The 15,173-nt window shown below is 57.1% G+C and overlaps 2 protein-coding genes across 7 annotated transcripts in view; one reads left to right on the forward strand and one right to left on the reverse strand.

Moving 5' to 3' along the window:
• ZBTB17 (zinc finger and BTB domain containing 17) overlaps positions 1 to 10,750 on the forward strand; it is a 32,979-nt gene extending 22,229 nt beyond the window's left edge. For 4 of the 5 annotated variants that reach the window (XM_087446755.1, XM_087446756.1, XM_004425615.2 and 1 more), the window contains 14 exons: positions 2,838 to 3,044; positions 4,982 to 5,170; positions 5,835 to 5,975; positions 6,322 to 6,447; positions 7,323 to 7,561; positions 7,658 to 7,800; positions 7,911 to 8,211; positions 8,665 to 8,752; positions 8,848 to 8,964; positions 9,059 to 9,179; positions 9,425 to 9,555; positions 9,877 to 10,086; positions 10,191 to 10,280; positions 10,363 to 10,750. In XM_087446755.1, coding sequence (XP_087302881.1) covers positions 2,840 to 3,044; positions 4,982 to 5,170; positions 5,835 to 5,975; positions 6,322 to 6,447; positions 7,323 to 7,561; positions 7,658 to 7,800; positions 7,911 to 8,211; positions 8,665 to 8,752; positions 8,848 to 8,964; positions 9,059 to 9,179; positions 9,425 to 9,555; positions 9,877 to 10,086; positions 10,191 to 10,280; positions 10,363 to 10,646 — 2,385 coding nt within the window. In that variant the 5' untranslated portion in view covers positions 2,838 to 2,839 and the 3' untranslated portion in view covers positions 10,647 to 10,750. The remainder of the gene's footprint in view (positions 1 to 2,837; positions 3,045 to 4,981; positions 5,171 to 5,834; positions 5,976 to 6,321; positions 6,448 to 7,322; positions 7,562 to 7,657; positions 7,801 to 7,910; positions 8,212 to 8,664; positions 8,753 to 8,847; positions 8,965 to 9,058; positions 9,180 to 9,424; positions 9,556 to 9,876; positions 10,087 to 10,190; positions 10,281 to 10,362) is intronic. The other variant, XM_087446757.1, reaches the window with a different exon arrangement.
• A 1,410-nt stretch (positions 10,751 to 12,160) lies between these two features.
• The window catches only part of SPEN (spen family transcriptional repressor), an 83,226-nt gene continuing 80,213 nt past the window's right edge, over positions 12,161 to 15,173 (reverse strand). For both annotated transcript variants that reach the window (XM_004425614.3, XM_014783892.2), the window contains 4 exons: positions 14,648 to 15,148; positions 14,285 to 14,479; positions 13,774 to 13,932; positions 12,161 to 13,322 (listed from right to left, as the gene is read on the reverse strand). In XM_004425614.3, the coding sequence (XP_004425671.2) occupies positions 13,191 to 13,322; positions 13,774 to 13,932; positions 14,285 to 14,479; positions 14,648 to 15,148 (987 nt within the window). In that variant the 3' untranslated portion in view covers positions 12,161 to 13,190. The remainder of the gene's footprint in view (positions 13,323 to 13,773; positions 13,933 to 14,284; positions 14,480 to 14,647; positions 15,149 to 15,173) is intronic.

Raw genomic sequence — 15,173 nt, forward strand, 5'->3', positions numbered from 1 at the left:
ACCCACCCTCTCTCAGGGTCCCTCACCGGCCTTCCCCCAAGGCCTGTGAAAGTGAGCACGCCCCCACCCCCCTGGATTCAGCCCCAGGAGAGCTGGGCTTTGCTGTCCTTTCCCTGGAAGCTCCTGGGTAGGCGGCAGCAGAAAGGCTTGTGGCAGCCCTGGGTCCCAGGCAAGGCCGATTAATCCGTGACCTTTGAGCCGGCAGGCCCCTTCCACCCTGCTGGCTGTGAGTCTTTTCTCACATTTATCTTCCCAGCAAGTCAGATGGCTTTCCAGCTGGAGGGTTCTGCTTTCCACAGGCTCCAGCCTAGGGACCTGGGAAAAACCCTGTCCCTTGGAGGGGTTCAGCCAAAGCTCCCTGGTTGATTCTGAGCCTTGGAGACACTTCTTCCCAGCTCAGTTTTCGGGTTGGCTCCTGGTGAAGGTGCAGGAGCCAGGTCCTGCCAGGAGGGAAGGGTTTAGCCCTGACTCACAAGTTCCAAACGGGCTTGTTGTGAAGCTGGTGGAGCATTTGGCCCTTGTGGGCCCTGGTGTTCCCTCTCTTTCTGCACTTGGGAGAGATTTCACCTGGGGGCTCTTGAGGACATAGAAGGTGACTGGGGTTGGGACATGGGCTGCCCACGGACACATGCACATGCCTGTCGGCTCACATGGCTTTCTCCACGGCAGCGAGAAGACAGCTCTGGGGTTGATTTGGCCCAGGCCTCTCCTCAGCACCTGTCCTTGGTTCCCTTTACTCCTTGCCTGCTGTGTACTCCCTTCAGGGCCCAGGCCTAAGTGCCTTGGCCTGGGTGATTAACCCATGGACTAGACATTGGTTCTTTTCCATGTTCTCCAAAAACTTCTCTGTTTTTAGCTTTTACCCGCTTGGTAACAGAGCAGCCAAAATTCTCCCTTGCATTCCTTAAGGTCACAAATGGGAACTTGCTTTTCCCAGGGATTGAAGACCTAGAGAAGGATGCCTTTATGAGGTGTCCTCTGTCAGTAGCGGCTTTTGGTCCTGGGGCTCCATGCTGCTGCCAGCTGGTTTGGCTCTGGAGAGGGTTGTTGAGCAAATGCAGAGGGCCCAGCTGCCTCCTGTCTACCTCTTAACTCCAGGGCTGGCTTCTGGCTCTTCTCGCTAATGCTTAAGAGCTCTAGCCACAGGCACTTATAATATAACTCAGAGATCCAAGAAGCCATGCCTCTGTCTGGGAGCTCGTGTGTGAGGCTGGGACCAGAGGACAGTCTGGGGATGCTGGAGGGAGGGAAAGGATGCTTCCAGGTTCCTGGCAGCTACAGCTCTGCACTCATGGCTCAGAGGCCTGCACTTTGTGGCACACGGCCTGTTTCCAGTGCCACGTTCCCCCTTACTTGATGGAGCCCTGCCCACCTACCCAGTGACTTCCCCCAGCTCAGCAAATACACACCCCCACTTTTGAAAAGTTTCCAGACGCCACAGGGTGGGTGGGCTTTGTGTCCTTCAAAGCTGATCTGTGCTGGCTAAGCCACAAGCATAGGGGCGTGGCTTTCACTGCGGCTCCTCACAGCCAGCCAGCCATACATGGCCACTGCAGCTCCAGAGCGCAGCACGGTGACTCACCCCCAAGAGGCTGATGTAACAGGAATAGTCGGAGCCAGTGAGGGGCTGCTGAAACTTGGGGGCTGAGAGCCCCAAAGTGTCACTCTCACCTGCTCCGAAACAGCCTGGGGCAGCTCTGAGCAGACCCAGGCCTCGGAGAAGAGGTTCTGGAAGAGCTGGCAGAGAAAGTACTGCCACTTAGCAGATTCTGCGCCAGGGTGTGACAGCCTGGCTGTGTTGGATCTATGTAATGTGGTCCCAGGAGTGGGCATTGACTTTTATTTTGAAGTTGATTCTTTCTCAAAAGGAGGGCCTGCTTATTTTCCCTAGAAAATGCTGATCTTGAGACTGACTGATGTGGTGTTGAGGGGGAGGGGAGAGCTATTTTAGATACTTCTTTAGTCATGGCTGGTGCAGTTCATGTTTATTCGGCACCAGGCCGTGGAATTTTTCTGAGCATTTTTACTTGAGACAGTTGTGGGATTTCCAGGCATTAACTGAGGCCTTTGACAGAGAAACTACACCAGGCCAGCAGCTCTTGGGGTCAGGATCGGAGTTCATTCTTTCTCCAGGGACAGCCTGGAGAGGTTTCTGGAGGCAGAGGACTCCACAACTTTATGTAGTTCCCTGAACCCATGAATCAGAGAGAGACAGAGAGTGATCCCCGCCCCAGAGGGCAGGGCTTTGCCAGAGGATGAGGAACTTGCACAGAGCCCTGTGGCTGCAGTGGGAGCGGGGCCGATGCCTGAGATGCCGGGTAATGAAACATCTGCCTTCCCAAAGGCATATATCACCTGTGCATGACAGAATGAGAAACATAAGAACAAAATAGGAAGATTTTCATACAGCCAGATGCGTCCAATTGAAAGATCTGTCCTTTATTCCAAGATTATGTCATGCATTCTTTTTGTAAAAAAGTGCTAAACTGACCAGTCTTTTTTTTTTTGAAAAGCTGACAGTAATCAATGTTTTGTGTTTGTTTATTTTTTGATTTTCTAATGTTGTTACCTAGCAGGACACAAAGGTGGCTGTTTGTGTTGGTCCCTTGATGCTTTTTGGTTTGGGGAACTTTCCTGGCCAGTAAACCCAGGAGTCTAGGAGCCGCTGGTCCGTCTTGGCTTGCAGAGGGCATCTGGAGGTCTTTGCCCTTTGTGGACTTGTGTTAATTCTCCGTCTCACCTACATTTCTCACCTGGAAGTTTTGGGTTGACTGTCGAGGCCGGTTGGTGTCCTGTCTCCGTGCTAACACGAAGGCCCTTTGGCTCTCCCTCCCCAGCCATGGATTTTCCCCAGCACAGCCAGCATGTCTTGGAGCAGCTGAACCAGCAGCGGCAGCTGGGGCTTTTGTGTGACTGCACTTTTGTGGTGGATGGTGTTGACTTTAAGGCCCATAAAGCAGTGCTGGCGGCTTGCAGCGAGTACTTCAAGATGCTCTTCCTGGACCAGAAGGATGTGGTGCACCTGGACATCAGTAACGCGGCAGGTACCCCGTTGGGTCCAGAGCCGAGCTTATTGAGGGCCAGGAGCTTAGCTGGCCTTGTGCCATGCAAAGCCCTCCTGACACAGCCCCTGCCCTCCTGGGAGTAGCAGCTTCAAGCTGTGAGGTTTGTCAGGCCTCCCATGCAGGACTCAGGCCGTGGGTGCATGGGTAGCAGGTTCCTACTATGTCTTGGGGGACTGTTTTGATGGGGAGCAGGGTGGTAAGGGGAGAACTGGCAGGAAGAGTTCATGATAAGCTCCAGGCCGGAGTGAACCTAGGACAAGCTCATCAGGAGGGGCAGAGAACCAGGGGGCTCTGAGCCCCTGGATCCCTTTCCATTACTGAATCAGTCCTGAACCCCCTTCCCCAGTGCTAACCGTGATGGAGACGGCAAAGGCTGGGGCCAGGAGAGGTGTCAGGAAGGCCTTGGGATTGAAGAAGGATCTGGTCCTAGATTCGGGCTCCCAACCCAGAATGTCATGACATCCGTGAGAAGGTCGGGGCAAGGTGGTGGTGTTCCCCCATTTTACAGCTGTGGAAACTGAGACCCAAAGAGGTCAGGGGACTGGCCTGGAGGTCAGATAGAGAGTTTGTGGCAGAGCCCTGATGAAAGCCTGTGCAGACACACTCTAGTTGGAGTGTCATCTGGTGGTGAAGTGTAGTGGTTGGGTAGAGTGTAGAGTGGGCATTTACACCCCCTGTCCTCCATGCAGCGTAGATGTTCACACCCTCTGTCCTTCATGCAGGGCAGGTGTTCACACTCTCTGCGCACACCCTCTGTCCTCTGTGCAGAGCAGGCATTTACACCCTCTGTCCTCCATGCAGGGTGGACTTTCCCACCCTCTATCCTCCCTGCAAGGCAGGTGTTCACACCCACTTGTCCTCTGTGCAGGGCAAGTGTTCACACTCTCTATCTTCTGTGCAGGGCAGGCATTCACACCTTCCATCCTCTGTGCAGGGCAAGTGTTCACACCGTCTATCTTCTGTGCAGGGCAGGCATTCACACCTTCCGTCCTCTGTGCAGGGCAGGTGTTCACACCCTCTATCTTCTGTGCAGAGCAGGCATTCACACGTTCCGTCCTCTGTGTAGGGCAGGTGTTCACACCCTCTATCTTCTGTGCAGAGCAGGCATTCACACCTTCCATTCTCTGTGCAGGGTGGGTATTCACACCCTCTATCTTCTATGCAGAGCAGGCATTCACACCTTCTGTCCTCTGTGCAGGGTGGGTGTTCACACCCTCTATCTTCTGTGCAGAGCAGGCATTCACACCTTCTGTCCTCTGTGCAAGGCGGGTGTTCACACCCTCTATCTTCTGTGCAGAGCAGGCATTCACACCTTCCGTCCCCTGTGCAGGGCAAGTGTTCACACCCTCTATCTTCTGTGCAGGGCAGGCATTCACACCTTCTGTCCTCTGTGCAGGGCAGGTGTTCACACCCTCTATCTTCTGTGCTGAGCAGGCATTCACACCTTCTGTCCTCTGTGCAGTGCAGGTATTCACACCCTCTATCTTCTGTGCAGAGCAGGCATTCACACCTTCTGTCTTCTGTGCAGGGCAGGTGTTCATGTCCTCTGTCCTCCTTTCAACCCTCTGCTCTCCATGCAGGGTAGGCGTTCACACTCTCTGTGCTCTATGTAGGGCAAGCATTAACCCCTCTGTCCCCCATTCAGGGTGCACATTCACACCCTCTGTCTTCATGCAGGGTGGATGTTCACACCTTCTGTCCTCTGAGTGTATGCTTCTTTTTGGAGGCTGTTGTCTGGGCTGAGAATCCCCAGGTTGCCCCCATCTCTCCCAGCACAGGCAGGAGATGGGGAGATGGTGGCCTGCCACCCTGCTTTTCACAAAGCCCTGGCTCCTGCTTCCGAGTGGAGTGGCTGGGCAGGTTGCTGGTGCCAGACCTCAAGGTGGGTCCGTGATGGCTGTCTGTGTCCTTGGCAGGCCTGGGGCAGGTGCTGGAGTTTATGTACACAGCCAAGCTGAGCCTGAGCTCTGAGAACGTGGACGATGTGCTGGCTGTGGCCAGCTTCCTGCAGATGCAGGACATCATCACAGCCTGCCACGCCCTCAAGTCACTTGCTGAGCTGGCCGCCAGCCCTGGGGAGAGTACGGAGGTCTCAGCTGTGGAAGGTAAGATTATTGCTAGGCTTTCCTTAGCAGGTGGCTTTTGATGGGGGCTCTGCCTCTGACTCTCTGTGTCACCTCTCTGGGTCTCAGTTTCCTCATCGGGCCTTGCCTGCGTTGTGGGTGCCGGTGAGGATTAGCTGCAGTAAAGTCTGAGAAAGGCCTCTCGGGGGCCCTTCTGCCTGCCCCTCCCCGCTGTCCACCAGTTCCCTTTGTGCTCTGCTGCCTGAGAGATCCGGGGAGCTGTGCCTGGCTCAAGGCCTTTGCACACGGGGTCCGCCCCTCTGCAGCTCTCCTCTCCCCTGCCCTTCCCTCTGCTCGCCTGACCACCTCAGAAAGGCCCGGCCCCCCTGGTGGGGCCAGAGTCCTTGCAGTGCGTGTTCAGAGGGCCATGCCCCTCTCCTCCTATGCACTGGCATCTGGTCAGCGGCATCATTGTGCGTGTGAGGTCTCTCCCCACCTAGTCTATGACTGCTGTGTCCGGTGCCCCACCGGCAGTCTGGCGTGGAGTAGGCGCCCTGTGAATAACTGCTTGAACAAACCAACAAACCCCTACTTAGATGTATCCCCAGGGAGGATCTGGGAGAGCTAACAAGTTCTGGGCCACCTCACCCCTCCAAGTGGTGGGCACTTGATGGGAAATGGCAGGTCTGTCCTGTTCCATCTCCAGGAGGGGACAAAAGAGCCAAAGAGGAGAAGGCAGCTGCCACCATGCTGAGCGAGCTAGACCTGGCCGGAAGCAGTCCACCCACAGGCCCAGGCAGGGAGCCCAAAGAGGAGCGAGGTGGCCAGGCTGAGAGCACAGCCAGTGGTGAGTTGTGATGTGAGGACCTGGCTGGCTGCCCCATCACCACCCAGCAGCCTGGGCCCCAGTGCAGTGAGGGGCTTCCTTGGGAGGCTCCTGGGGGAGGGAGGGACAGTGGCGCAGGCAACTGCACCCCTTGAGCTCCAGTCACCCAAAACGACCCATTGTTTGTTCTGGAGCTTCTGTTCCAGCCAGAGGAGAGGCACAAGCAGTCTGAACTTGGATATACTGTCCCCCGCCCCACCCCACCCCCAGGCCATAGCCACTACCAGGGGCCTAGTCCAGGAGAGCCATCCAGCTGCTGGACAGAGGGTCTTAGTCCAGCCTCGGTGTCCCCAAACCACCCCCCCAGGTGCAGAGCAGACGGAGAAGGCCGATGCCCCCCGGAAGCCACCACCTGTGGAGCTCAAGCCCGACCCCACGAGTGGCATGGCTGCTGCTGAGGCCGAGGCTGCCTTGTCAGAGAGCTCAGAGCAAGGTACCCTCCCTGAGCCAGGGCCAGCCCCCACTCACACTTCCCCCCGGGTCCCGCTCCTCCTACCTCCAGCTGATCCCACTCTGAGCCACTCTTTCATTTTAGCTTTTGAGTCGACATCATCTTTTCTGATTCTCTCTTTTTTTTTTTTTTGAGGAAGATTGGCCCTGAGCTAACATCTGTTGCCAATGTACCTCTTTTTTCTCCCCAAAGCCCCCTTACACAGTTGTATATTCTAGTTGTAGGTCCTTCTAGTTCTTCTTATGTGGGATGCCACCTCAGCATGGCTTGATGAGTGATGAGTAGGTCCGTGCCCAGGATCCAAACCAGCGAACCTTGGGCCGCTGAAGCGGAGGGATGCGCGAACCTAACTGCTACGCCACTGGGCTGGCCCCTCATTCTCAAATTTTGACATCATTTCTGGTTGTGCAGCCTGGCCACGCTTCCTGTTAGCACAGAAGCGTTGCTGGTGCAGCACTGGCCCTTCTGCTTCTTCCTGGCACTGAGCCCTCTGAGGGAGCCTTGCAGCCCACAGCACTGACCCCAGTGTTTGTTGGCTGACAGCACCCTTCCTGCTGTGCAGCCAGCCTGGGGTCCCTGGTAGACCAAGGCCCACCAGCATCCTCCAAGCAGCGATGTCCCAGTCAGCAAGACCACTGGTACCTCCTCTAGCCGTTGCTGGGGACCTTTTGTTTGTAGCTCTCAGACATTGCCGGGCCCCTGGTAGGTGCCCACATGGAGAGATGGGACAGCCCCAGGCCTGACTTGGCCAGTTGCCAGGTTGGCCTCCTGGCATTTGTCTGGCTCTGAGGTCACATCCCTTTGGAGGCTCCTTCTCGTCCTCCCAGGCACCTGAGTGCCTGCCCTTCTCGTCACAGAAATGGAAGTGGAGCCAGCCAGGAAAGGAGAAGAGCGAGAGGAGGAGGGTGCTGCACCCGCTGTGGTCAAGGAAGAGGGGCCACAGCTGGAGAGGGGAGAGGCCCCCGAGGAGAGCGAGGAGTCAGCGAGCACGGACTCGGGCCAGGAGCTTGGCGCAGAGGCCCGGGGTCTGCGCTCGGGCACCTACGGCGACCGCATGGAGTCCAAGGCCTACGGCTCTGTCATCCACAAGTGCGAGGTGCGGCCTGCAGGGGGGCCGGCCCTGCCTCCTCCCACCCCCTGCCCCCTGCCCCCGCAGCCCCCTCACGCCCCGCTTCCCTGCCGCGCCCTGCAGGACTGTGGAAAGGAGTTCACGCACACAGGCAACTTCAAGCGGCACATCCGCATCCACACGGGTGAGAAGCCCTTCTCGTGCCGGGAATGCAACAAGGCCTTCTCCGACCCGGCCGCGTGCAAGGCGCACGAGAAGACTCACAGGTACGGGCCCCCGCCGGCGGGCCCCAGGCCCCGGCCTCCTCGCCCCAACCTGCCCCAGCCCTCTTTGGAACCCAGCGACCCCTCCTCTCCCTGTCGCCTCTGACCACCAGCCCGCTGAAGCCCTACGGCTGCGAGGAGTGTGGCAAGAGCTACCGGCTCATCAGCCTGCTGAACCTGCACAAGAAGCGGCACTCGGGCGAGGCGCGCTACCGCTGCGAGGACTGCGGCAAGCTCTTCACCACGTCCGGCAACCTCAAGCGGCACCAGCTGGTGCACAGCGGCGAGAAGCCCTACCAGTGCGACTACTGCGGCCGCTCCTTCTCCGACCCCACTTCCAAGATGCGCCACCTGGAGACGCACGACACCGACAAGGAGCACAAGTGCCCTCACTGTGACAAGAAGTTCAACCAGGTGTGCGGACCCTCGCGGGAGCGAGCCCACAGGCCCGCCTGGCATCTGGGCCCTTGCAGGCTGGGGGTAGGGGGAGGCAGCCCCTGCGCTCCAGGAGCTTCCCGGCTCAGGGCCAGTGGCCCTCGGGGAGAGACAGACTTAGTGGGAAAAAGTAGGTGGTGTTGGCTGAGTAGAAAATGACCCTGCCCCAGATGGAGCTCTTGCTTGCTCTGCTGAGGAAAGTGGGAAGGCGGGTTGAGTCAGGGTGGGGTTTGGGCTAGAAAGAACTGGGGTGGAGTGGTTTTCCCTTTACTGCTGGGACCTGGAACGTTCGACTGGCCTCGAGGAAGGATGGAGCCATCCACAGGCCCCTGGGAGGACCGAGAATTGATTGTTCCCATTGGGAGGGGCTGCTGAGGGGACCTGAGGCCCAGTTCTGTGGGGTGGCCCTTCTGACCCCCTGCCTGGGCATAGGTGGGGAATCTGAAGGCCCACCTGAAGATCCACATCGCAGATGGGCCCCTCAAGTGCCGAGAGTGTGGGAAGCAGTTCACCACCTCAGGTAGGGCCAGGGCTCGCCTGGCTGCCCTCATGCCTCTCTGCTCCTCAGCCACCTAGCGGTGCCTCATGCCAGGCCCTCCCTTGGTCTCGCCCCAGGGAACCTTAAGCGGCACCTTCGGATCCACAGCGGTGAGAAGCCCTACGTGTGCATCCACTGCCAGCGACAGTTTGCCGACCCCGGCGCCCTGCAGCGGCACGTCCGTATCCACACGGGTGGGTGAGCAAGCCCTGTGGCGCCTGGGGGCTAGGGAAGGCACATGGGGAGGAGAAGTAGATGCCAACACCTTCTCCTGCCCCCTGTCCCCAGGTGAGAAACCATGCCAGTGCGTGATGTGCGGCAAGGCCTTTACCCAGGCCAGCTCCCTCATCGCCCATGTGCGCCAGCACACTGGGGAGAAGCCCTACGTCTGTGAACGCTGTGGCAAGAGGTGCTGCCCCGTCCGTCCCACCCATGCCCAGGGTGCCGTGGGGTCCCCGGCGCTCTGCACGGTGAAGGGGGTCAGATAACAAACTTAGGGCTCAGTTGGGAACTGGGCAGACTGCTGCCCCAGCCCAGGCGAAGGTCTCAGGGGTCCTATTCAATCTAGAAGATGAGGCAGGAGGCCCCAGCCCAGCTCCCCTGGCCCCAGGCTTGGGCAGTTCAGTGTGAGCCCCTCCCTCTGTGGCCCTGCAGATTCGTCCAATCCAGCCAGTTGGCCAATCACATTCGTCACCATGACAACATCCGCCCCCACAAGTGCAGCGTGTGCAGCAAGGCCTTCGTGAATGTGGGGGACCTGTCCAAGCACATCATCATCCACACTGGTGAGCGTGTGCCCACCTGCCTGCTTGTCCCACCCCAAGCCCTGTTCTCGGTGGGCGTGGGGGGAAGGGAGGTACCCCCAGATCCCAGCCTTGAGTGCTGGCACTTGCTGCAGGTGGCCTTGAAAGGAACTTCAATTCACATGAGGACCGCATTTTCTTAGAGTTTCCAGAAGGTGCAGGGGCCACTGGAGTCTTCTCTGCAGCTCTGGTGGCCGCCCCAGAGCACTTGCTGGAAGAGACAGGGCTGCCGGGGAAGCTGGAGGCCACTGAGGTCCTCCCCACCTCCCCAGTGGCAGGAGAGAACCTTGCCTCCTCCCCCAGGAGAGAAACCTTACCTGTGTGACAAGTGTGGTCGTGGCTTCAACCGGGTGGACAACCTGCGTTCCCACGTGAAGACCGTGCACCAGGGCAAGGCAGGCATCAAAATCCTGGAGCCAGAGGAGGGTGGTGAGGTCAGCGTAGTCACTGTTGATGACATGGTCACGCTGGCCACCGAGGCACTGGCAGCAACAGCTGTCACTCAGCTCACAGGTGCGGGCTCTGGGCAGCAGAGGGTGGTCACTGGCAGCTTTACCCTGGGGTGCCAACAATGGGGCAGGTGCCTCTGGCTTAGGCCCTGCTGATTCTGCCCCCAGTGGTACCAGTGGGAGCCGCGGTGACCGCCGATGAGACAGAAGTACTTAAAGCCGAGATCAGCAAAGCTGTGAAGCAAGTGCAGGAAGAAGGTAAGAGGGCCCACCCAGGGTGTGAAAGCTGGGGGACTCCAAGGGTTCTTCCCATCCTGACCGCAGCCCCTACCTCCCACAGACCCCAACACCCACATCCTTTATGCCTGTGACTCCTGTGGGGACAAGTTCCTGGATGCCAACAGCCTGGCTCAGCACGTGCGCATCCACACGGCCCAGGCACTGGTCATGTTCCAGACAGATGCGGACTTCTACCAGCAGTACGGGCCAGGCAGCACGTGGCCGGCCGGGCAGGTGCTGCAGGCTGGGGAGCTGGTCTTCCGTCCTCGGGATGGGGCCGATGGCCAGCCCGCTCTGGCAGAGACGCCCCCCACAGCTCCTGAATGTCCACCGCCTGCCGAGTGAGCCGGCATGCCTCCTCCTGACCGTTTATTTAAGGACGGATGGCACCCTAGAACTGAGAGGGGTGGCCCCGTTCCCTAGAGAGAATAAATTGGATTATTTTCTAATGCTGCCTATAGCTCCCTGTGGGGGTGGGGTGGGGAGCTGGCAGCTGTGGCTGATGCCATGGAAGGGCTGCTCACCCAGGGACCGGCTGACAGAGACCTGCTTCTCGGGAAAGCCAGGCTGTCCCTCCTGCGGAATGAGGCTGGAGCCCCGGGCACTGTCTAGAAGCAAGTGGGCTTCCTGGCCCCGAGTCGGGGTGTGAGCCAGCATGCTCTGGGCCAGAGAGACCATGGCTCCACACGCCCCACCCCTCATCCCAGCTCCTCTTTGGGCTTCACATCTGTTCAGCTTTAGAACCCTGCTCCCCCTCTGCCCAGGGGGGTGGGAGCTGGGCCAGCAGGGGCTGGCCACGACTGCTTAGCAGGATCCAGGCAGCCGAGAGAGAGCCCAGCTCAGGGACCCATTCAGCCAGTGCAGCAAGGTAGGCAGAGGGCACCAGGCCCAACAGACCACGGGCTCGGTTCTCTTGGGCTTAGGGAAGCTGGAGGACTCTGCACTCGCCTGACAGTAACCCGGCCTGAGTATCGAGGCCAACGCAGCGCCATCTTTTGAAACATTTACTTGCCCCGAATCAAGTGTCTCTACCACCAGGTTTAGGACCTGGAGGGTCAGGAATGAGCTGATGGGGAGGTGGGAGACACAGCACTGCTGACACTAGGAGCAGCAAGCAGGGGCCATGGAGCAGCTCCTTCTCATTCACGTCAGCAGGGAGCTGAGATGCTGTCTCTGCCCCTTTTCCACACAATTCACCCCCAGCAGCTATAATCCCTCTCAGAGATGGCACCATCTTCTCACACCAGAAGGGTAGGTCTGTTTGGAGGAGCCCGATGGATATTGCAAGTGCGACCAACTCTGTGGTCCCTGTGTTCCTAACCCCCCACGCCCAATCCCCCAGCTTGTCCTGGCTCCAGCTGCAAGGAAAGCCTAGCCCAGCGCCCCACCCTCCTGTCTAGAGGCAGCTGCAGGAGCAGGATCAGGCCAGGCTATGCCACTGCTGCTGCAGGGCCAGCCTGCACCAGACAGGAGGAGACAGGGGCAAGAGACAAGACACCAAAGGTTGCTTAAGATGTTTCTGAGTTTGTTTGGGTGGTGGTTTTTATTCTGTATCCAAATTGAAGTGCCTTCCACATTACCCAAGAACCAATCAGGACCTTGAAGTGTCACAGATATTTATACCACAGCATTGAAAAATGGTTCAAGTTCAGTCTGTGATGAAAATCCCTTTTGTACAAGATAAAATGATCCTCAGGGAGGATTAAGTGGCAGAAAGGAACTAGGTTCCGTATACAGACTTGGGGGGGGGGGGCGGGAGGGGTGAGGAAGAAAGCAAAAGTGGGATGAGGGCCAGCCATTCCCACCAGCTGAGGACCCTTGGTCCTCCCACCCAGGTGACAATCACATCCACACTTGACGTGTTTTGTATTTTTTAATAAAGTTTGTAATCCAATGGACACACAAAACAAAACTGCGCTGAGAAAAAGTTTCATAAATTAATAAGTGTTAGGAAGTTGAGGGAGAGGTCAAGGTAAAAAGGAAGGGGGGAAGCCAGTCTTTTTGTACAGTCTTTTTGTGTGTGTGACACTTCCAAATTGTGGGGGCAGGGCCCGTGCTGTAACGAAGCGCACTTATACAAATGAGTGACAATACAAAGTCTGAGTATGAAAATAAGATTTTCTCTGAAAACACATTTTTGGCACAGATTAAAAAAAATGTATGTCAGGGGAATTTGATTTTTTAAGTCAGTATTATATATATTTATATATATTATATATTTATATATACACACATCCCAAGTTCTGTGTATCCCACCGAGAAAGAAAATCCTGTTTGCTCGTTTTCGATTGTAAACTGTACATCCCAGGTGAATCAAAGATGGTGGCGGCAGGAGAATTAAGAAAGGTGACACGTCCAAATGAGCAAGGAAGGGAGGGGTGGGAACACAACAACCCAATGAAATGTTCCTTGACCCCAGGGTTTCAGCAGAAGTTTGAAGTCCTGGGTCACAGTCCTCGACGTGTGTTCACGTACACCAAGACATCCAGAGTGTCACAGCCTGTCTTCACTGTGCAAAAGTCCAAGTCACTAATTTAGTGCAAAGGCAGTTCTGTTTTCTTGTTTCTTAAAAACAAAAACAACAAAAAAATTAATTCCACTGCCATGTTCCTTTTCTCCAAAAAGAGGAGAGAGAAACCCAGCCCCAAGGTGTCTGCAAGTCCATCGGTTGGTGGTCTATCCTTGGGCTAAATGTCATGTAAACATACAAGTAGCAGCACCACTGCCCAGAGGGGTTTGCCCAACTGGGGCGGGCAGGAGGGCGAGGCTGGCGTCCGGCAGTGGAGTCTGTCCCTTCGGCAGCTTCTTCCTCCACTTGGCTGGGTTGTCCTGTTTATTTTTTGCTGCAGAGCCTCAGGAAAATACACTGAGTGTTGACCATTCAGTGGCTCACACAGAGGCAATGACAATCATGAGGTGGGGAGAAATGTTGGAGATGCTGGCAAGGAGGTCAGGGGCCAGACGGGACAGGTGACTCTCGGAGAACTCGCAGGGCGGAAAGATCTGCAGCACATAGGCGGGCTAGAGAGTGGACAAGAGAGAGAAGTGGGACCCCTTGTCTTCACATCACCCCACCACCATTCTTCCTTTAAACATTTCCAACTGGGGGCCCTGAAGAGGCCCAGCTAATGCTCCATGACTGTCCACCAGAAGAAAACTAGAAGGTGTCAGAAAACCAACATGAACCAACTCCCTGGGAACCTCTCCTGTATCACTAAGCTAAAGGAAAACCTCTGCTGTCTCAGCTGTCCTTTCACTGTCTCCAGGATGGGCAATGGCAGCCCTGCCCATACTCTCTTGTTTGTTTCCTCTACCCGGAATGCGCTTTTGCCCACCTCCTCTGGGAAACTTTCCTGGAGTACTCTAGCTGGCACTGGTAGCCCATGCCACCAGATTAGTCAGACTGCCTACCCACCCTAGACCAGCCCCAGCAGTGCGTGCATCAAGGAAGGACACTGGACGTTGGGCTGACCTGATTGGAGCCAGGGTTGGGAACGTTGATTATCCCTGCTGCCTGCTTGGCCTGCAGGTAGGTGATGAAGGCAGCCTTGAGGGACTCGGTCTGGCTCACGACGTCGTCTTGGTCTCGGCCACAGGGCAGAGCCAGCAGCAGACAGTAATCCGTCTCCACCTGGGGCAGAGGCAGCCGTGAATGATCAGGGGCCTCCTCACAAGACAACTGCCCACACAGAGGCCTGTCCAACCCAGAGGATTTGGTTCCTAAATCCACAAAAGCCCCCACCACTGAGATAACCTTAAAGTCCATCCTCCTATTTGTTGAATGAAAAAAGCCTTATTTCTGGGTCTAGAGACATTTTACATCCCCAGGGCAGACAGAACATGCCTTTCATCATCCACTTCAAAAATGCCATTACTGTACCCCATGACAAGCCAGGGACACAGGCAGGTGGGGGCCACCCATGCCCTCCCTCCCTGTGGGTGGGGCAGTTGCTCACCTGCTCCCGCCACTCCCCGATTCTTACCGTCATCCTTCGGGCAACCCCTTCCAGCTGTGAGGCCTCCAGCCGCATCCTCTGGGCGATCCTCAGTGGGGGGCCTCCTTCAGAGAGGGGCAGGGACCGATGGGCCAGGACATTGTTGCCAGAGACGAAGTGGAGCTGCACAGCAGCTGTGTCATTCTTGAGGGCCAGCAGGCCCTGCCACACGATGGGGTACTTCTGCTCACAGGGAAACAAACAGGAAGTGAGCTCAGGGCTAGAGAGCAGAGCCATGCTAGACATGGCCCTCGGCAGCAGCCTGCTGGTCTAAGTCAAGTGGGAATCTTAGGACATTTAACACAGCACAGAGCTTGGAGGGCAGTAGGGGAGGCCCCTGCCCAGGCTTACCTTCAGAAGCTGGACCATATCCACAGGCCTCTGGGAAGTCAAGTGTGCAGAAGAATCTTGTTTGGAGGTGGGCTGGGCTTCAGTGTGCTGCAGAGCCAGTCCTGGAGGGGTGCTGGGGCCTGAAGTTGTGGGGACAAACAACGGCTGCTTTGGCGCAGCCTGAGCAGAGAGAGGGGCCGGGAGGTCAGGCTTCATGGAGACAGACACGGGGGAGGGATAGGAAGTCTGGCTTGGTTCTGCCTGTGCCCTCTGAACCTGGGCATGAGGCTCAGTTGGCCTGTTTGCAGGTATGGCTGGGAGGCGAGGCTGCTCTACTCCTGTCTGGGTCCCCTTTGCCTCCTGGGAGACCTGAGGCATCTTGTTGCTTGGTGGCTGGCCTGGCTGGCTGAGCTGGGAGGGCTGCATAGGCTGGGCAGGCTGTGTAGACTGCGTGGGCTGGGCAGGCTGTGTAGACTGCACAGGCTGAGTGGCCTGTAAGGGCTCACCTTCAGGAGGGGGGCCCTGGAGTTGGGGAAGAAGAGAAAGG

The sequence above is a fragment of the Ceratotherium simum genome, chromosome 22 (assembly GCF_057802395.1).
Source record: "Ceratotherium simum simum isolate JZ-2026a chromosome 22, ASM5780239v1, whole genome shotgun sequence".
Lineage (NCBI taxonomy): Eukaryota > Metazoa > Chordata > Mammalia > Perissodactyla > Rhinocerotidae > Ceratotherium > Ceratotherium simum.